The 6,102-nt window shown below is 37.7% G+C and overlaps 1 protein-coding gene across 1 annotated transcript in view; it reads right to left on the bottom strand.

Annotated features, from left to right (window-relative positions):
• Positions 1-686: 686 nt before the first annotated feature.
• vdac1 (voltage dependent anion channel 1) overlaps positions 687-6,102 on the bottom strand; it is a 29,883-nt gene continuing 24,467 nt past the window's right edge. Inside the window, exons 7-9 of the mRNA XM_003217393.4 lie at positions 5,513-5,663; positions 3,988-4,045; positions 687-1,872 (exon numbers count right to left, since the gene is read on the bottom strand). Of these exons, the coding sequence (XP_003217441.2) occupies positions 1,781-1,872; positions 3,988-4,045; positions 5,513-5,663 (301 nt within the window). The 3' untranslated portion in view covers positions 687-1,780. The remainder of the gene's footprint in view (positions 1,873-3,987; positions 4,046-5,512; positions 5,664-6,102) is intronic.

Genomic DNA, 6,102 nt, shown 5'->3' with positions numbered 1-6,102 from the left:
TCATAAATAGGGTAAAGAGTAATTCCATAAGCTAGCCTTGTAAGTGTTCCATGTAAAAACACTGGTCAAAAGAGATAACAAGCAGCCAAACACAGTATGCAAAATTTGGCCTTTAAGGAACTTAACTATTATGGTATATTAAGCAAAAAGTCTTCATTAAAATCCCTGATTTGCTCCAGTTGAAATGAAGAAAACATGGTAACTTCTAAGACAAAGAAAGATGATGAGTCAACTGGAGTCAGCAGAGAACTACACAAAAAATAAGACCAAAAGATGAAAATGCTCAGAGGAACCCTTAGATTCACAGAAGCCAGCATATTTTTCAAATCAAATTTAAGAAGGAAGACAAACACATGCAGGCACTCATCAGCAGCAGCAGCATCATGCTAATTTAAGCATTCTCCGCAGCTGGAAAAGAAAACATGGGAAAGAATGCCTGGCAAGTTAGAAAGCTCTTGTTAGAACATGAGCATGCACTGCTAGAGTTTGTTATCAGTAATCATTTGTTTTGTTTTCACTGGAAATTTTACCGATATTTTTACTGGCCTATTTCTCCAGTGATAGCAAATGAGAAGAAACACACACACACCTACCTAAAATTGCCAGGCAAAAAAGTTACAACAGTGTTTTAACAAGAATGCAGATGATTATGCTAAATGGTTTAGGAAGACAGACAAAATTAGAGGTGAAGTTTCAATGTTTTATTCAAGTTGGGGTTTTTTATTGTTTTAATTGGTGCTCAGTACAGCATTTGGGGGTCTAGCTCCATACACACAAAAATGGAAGACTGAAAATGTACTCATTAAAACTGTGTCTTTAAAGAGACAGGCGAAAAGAGAGGATAAAATAAAGTCAATTTTGTTCAATGCAATGCCACTAGGTGAGATTATGATTACAAAGACGTCTCCCTGCTTATGGCTGTGTTGTACAAGCTTCTCCATAATTAGTGCAAGGGAAAGGGTCCACAATACATGATGTGAATTTTAAGTAGTGTTGGCTGCGGTCACATCAAACTTTCTATATGCCAAGGTTAAACAATGTGAACACTCTAAAGCACTCCAAGGACAAGCTTTTATTGGAAAGAGAGGGCTGTAGTGTGGGAGGGAGAACTAAGTAAGACTGAAAACATGGATGATGCACCTGCCTAAGCCTTATTGGACAAATGTGAACACTGCATCATAGAACAAAAGCCTGATTCATTGAGCATCAGGAACTTCTGTTTTCTGAGCATAATGCTGGGCTGACTTAAATTTCAAATGTGTACAGTACGACCTCCATATTCGCAGAACTGATATATCTAGTTGCACTAGTCCACAATTTCATTCATTCACTTAGGGCCTCCTGTAAGGCCACATGCTCTACTCATTCTTTGATTTGTCCAATTGAAAATAATATGAGTTTGCTATTATCCATGGTTTCACGTATCCACACGAATTCTGCGAACATATACCCCACACATATGGGATTGTACTGTATTTCATTACACTAGCTGTTTTCTTAAGAAAACATTAAATAAAAAATTAGACCTTCATAAAATAGATGGTAAGTATGCAACTCCAGCAAGCAACATTCCCAAAAGACTTAGAAGTGGGAAAAAAAACATTCTCATCCTCTCTGAAAAATACACATCATGAAGCTTAGCCTTCTTTTTCCAGGTTCAACATGACTGACACATGGCAATAATTGCATCCCAGACATAAAACATTGAAAAGTACACTAAATTCGGAAGGTAGCTATACTGTAAAGTATTTCAGAATTAAGTAATGGAATATTCCCTTCTTTATGCTTCAAATTCCAGTCCTAAACCTAGTTTGTGGCCACCTGCATTCACATTCTTTCCATCCAACAAAGCTGACAATGTCAATTTGATACCTGTAGACAAACAGTAAGAGAAAAAAGGTAAACACATTAAATACTTAGTAATGCAAGGTGATTTCACACATTTTGATTAAGAAATGCCTTAAGAACAACCCATCTTAAACTTATATATATGGTTAAATTATTATCATTTTAATACCCAACACAGTTTGAATAATAAATAACATGGTAGCCAATAAAATTATTCTTTACTTTTTTTAAAAAAAAGCGATCAAGTTTAATAAAACTATACATCACTTCCCCTCTCAATTTTTTTAAACTTAATCCAAAATAATGTCAACAAGTCCTGATCAGATTTAAGTGGTCAACTTTACTTTAGATTTAACATCTCTAAAAATGGACTACAGTTAATACAGCTTTCTAGCATGTAACATTATGAAACTAGAGAGAGTGGTATTTCAAAATTTTCGGCAAGAGATCAAATTATACTCCATCTGAAAACAATAAACAGATCAGGGGCATTGGAGGAAATAATTCTATTATTCTTGGGTTCATTCTTAACTAGACGATTCTGTTTAAATATATAAATGGCAAATTTCTCACTGACAAAACTTTGCATCTCAAAATATTATTCCTGAATGAATATGCAGTTCTATTTACACATCTGTAAGGCAACCAGTGTGGTGTGGTGTTTTGGCTGTTGGTCTACAACTCTGGAGACCAGGGTCTGAATCCCCAATTGGCCATGGAAACCCACTGGGAGACCTTAGCCAAATCGTACTCCTTCAAACTCAGGCAAAGGCAAACCCTCTCTGAACACAACTTGCCAAGAAAACCCCATGAAAGGACTTACTTAAGTTGGAAACAACTTGAAGTCACACAACAACAAGAAGGATCAATAACTGACGCTTGCTAAAGGGAGACCCAGAGTCTCTGAGGAAATATGTTGGTAATGTGAAAATGTTTAGAAAGGAGGAGAAAGATGCAGGGTTATATGAATTTCTCTGTTTTTAAAAGAAAATGTGAGCCATTACCTTGTCTTCTCTCTCTAAGTATCATAAGGTAATCATTTTAAGAGAAAAGCCAAATATGAGCTAGTGGTGTTTTAAGGTAAATGACTTTCTAGAAATGTCTTCCCATTACTTAGTATGTATTACTTGCCATGTATTACTTTACCCAGTATATACTACTTACACTACATCTACTCAAGATCATGTACTATACAGTGTTCCCTCACTTATCCATGAAGTAGGGACACTATTTTTATTTTAATATTTAAATATTATTTTAATAGTTAGGTAGCCTTTCTCCCCCTTGCAAGCCCCAGGAAGAGTGAACCCTTTCATACCAGCGCCGGCAGGCCCCTTTGCTCCATGCCTGCCATGTTGCTCTGGCTGCCTCTGCTCCTGCAGCCAGGGAAGAAGGAACGCCACTCCACCCAGTGAGTGAGCGAGCAAGGGTGGGTGAGAGAGTGACAGAGTGGGAGTGAGGGCAGGCCACAGTGGTGGCAGAAGAGGAGCCTGGAAGTGGCGGCCAGGCTCCTGTTTCTGCTGCTGCTCCAGCCAGCCACGCCGGGAAACGTAGAGGACTCAGAAGAGGGAACAGGACTCGTGGAGGACTCCCCCCCCCTTCAGAGTCCTCCACGTTTCCCAGCATGGCCGGCTGGAGCAGGGCAGAAACAGGAGGACTCCCCACCTCTTCCAGACTCCTCTTCTGCTGCCCACCCTCACTCTCTCACCCCTCCTCCCTCCCTCCCTCGCTCACTCACCGGGCAGGCACGAAGCAAGGGGGCAGCCCTGAGGAGGAGAAGCAGCAATGGGGTGGGTAAATAAATACATACATAAATTTCCCACGGAACAGTGAGTCTATGATAAGCGAACCGCGAAGTAGCGGGAGAACACTATAGTTAAAAGTCATTTTTCATTTCACACAATTCAAAGAAAAAATTCCATGTACACAAGCATGCACACCTCTGTGGTCTCAGAATGGAGACTAACCATTTTATAGAATGCAATTTGTTACAGAATTTTAAAAATGAGTAAATTAAAGGATTTGTTCACTATTCTAATAATTCTACAAACAAACACATACAAATATTTAAAATTATTAGAGAATATTTTCTTAATCTGAGAAGTACAATTAAATAAACAGAATTCTGTATGTACTTACCTGGCTTCAGGGTCTGAGTATATCCTAAACCAATCAGACTGGAATTATTTACTTTAGCCTGTAAAACAAAATAAATGTATCTTTGATATTACTCTGTCAAAGTAGGACGCAGAGCAATGAATTCAAATTACAGGAAAAGAGATTCTACTTAAACATTAGGAAAAACTTCCTGATAGTAAGAACTATTCAAGAATGGACTAGGCTGCCTCGGAGTGTGGGGGACTCTCCTTGTCTGGAGGTTTTTAAACAGAGGCTGGATGTCCATCTGTCAGGAGGGGATTTGACTGGATGGCTCTTGTAGCAAGGGATTATGGTTATTTTTCCAAATCTATGATTCTATTAAAATTCTTGTTGTGTTTTAGATAAAAAATGAAGTTTATTTCATCTGACAGAGAGACAGTGGAGTAGCTCAGTCCTACTTGTTAATTTAAAAGATTATATATCAATGAGGCTAGTGTAGAGAAGTAAACTTGAAGCCATGGAAAGAGGGGAGAAATCAGTCCCTTCTCATTCTGCCTTTGAAATCTACCAGGTGACCTCAGGCAAGTCTCTCTTTCAGTCTAAGGGAGGGCAATGGCAAACCTACTCTGAATAAATCTTAACAAGGAAAACCTGTGACAGATTCACCTTAGGATCACCATAAATTAAAAATGTCCTGTAGTCACTTAACAAGAATAGCAACAAGTAAATGCATGTGCTCATATATCACTATGTAGCAGCAACAAAGATGTACATGATAATCTGACATTAACTGTTGTTCTCTACAACCTACTAAGAACAGCACTAAATATACAAGTGGTGTATTCTTTATCCATAATGCTTGGGGACAGGAGAGTTTTGGATTTTTTAAAAGATTTTGGAATACCTGTATTTCAATATAGGTATATAATGAGATATCTTGGAGATGAGACCCAAGTCTAGACACAAAATTCGCTTTGCTTTATATGCATAGCGCTGAAGTCAATTTTGTAAATATTTTAATAGATTTGTGCAAGAAACAAACTTTGTGTACATCAAACCATCAGAAAGTAAAGGCATCGCTATCTCAGGCACTCTTGTGGAGAATTTTTGAAGTAATTTGGATTTCAGAATTTGGGATAAGAAATGCTCAACCTGTATAAGAAAGCATTGCCCTCTTTTGTAATATGGGTGTATCAATGTGAGATATGGCCCAAAAGAGCTGCATAAACAAGACATAGCTATTTGAAAAGTAGATACAATGAAAGGAACCGTGGATAAAAACCAATTGGGGATTAACTGTTGAAAAATCTGTCATTATGATAAGACTACTGTGGAAAGATTTCTCCTCTTTTCTCTAAATGCTTATTTCCTTGCTTTCCCTTCATTTGATAAAGAGACAATTTTGTGAAGCAAAACAGGAAGATGTAATGTGTAAATGTAGTAATAGAAATGAATATATTCCATTTAAGCCCTCAAAGGGTTTTTGGTATTTAAACAGAATTAAGTAGTCAATATTGGTCAGGTTACTAATATCCAATAAAATGAGGATCCATGTATTACTCACTGAGAAAGATGCATCTGGGTCAAGTTGATATTTGGCTGCTATCCCAAAGCGAGTGTTGCTATTTCCAGCTGTCCAAGCAAGATTGACAGCCGTTTCCAACTTATCATTCACCTTCTGATAAATGGAACCACCAAATTCTGTGCCATCATTCCTAAACAAAAAAATAAACCAAACCAAAACAAAAATGGAATATCACATTAAGTGAAAGGTTTTTCATAAGATACCATCACTATTTCATCACCTACATCACTATTTCTTTCTACTGTTTCAAAAATCACAGGGAAAAAGCAGGACAACACTGGTCTTAAAAAGAGTCCCAAGGTTTTAAAAACATGATATTTCAAAATATTTGGACTGATTCCTTAAACTTCTAAGCACAGGAGGTATCGGCTAATGCTTCAAAAATGAGTATGAAGGTTCTGAGTGGCCCACAAAGACATTTCCTCTGCACAGCAACACCTTGCCATTACATGAATAGTCTGCTTAGATTTGCTATGCTGTGTGTGTTTTTCCTATTGGGTGTTGCTGCAGCCTCCCAATTTCTCAGCCCATTGTAAAGAGTGCTATTTCCTCATCCTTTCTTTCTCACA

The sequence above is a fragment of the Anolis carolinensis genome, chromosome 2 (assembly GCF_035594765.1).
Source record: "Anolis carolinensis isolate JA03-04 chromosome 2, rAnoCar3.1.pri, whole genome shotgun sequence".
Taxonomy (NCBI): Eukaryota; Metazoa; Chordata; class Lepidosauria; order Squamata; family Dactyloidae; genus Anolis; species Anolis carolinensis.
Note: the sequence above shows the minus strand (reverse complement) of the source record. Positions and strands in the feature narration are given on the sequence as shown.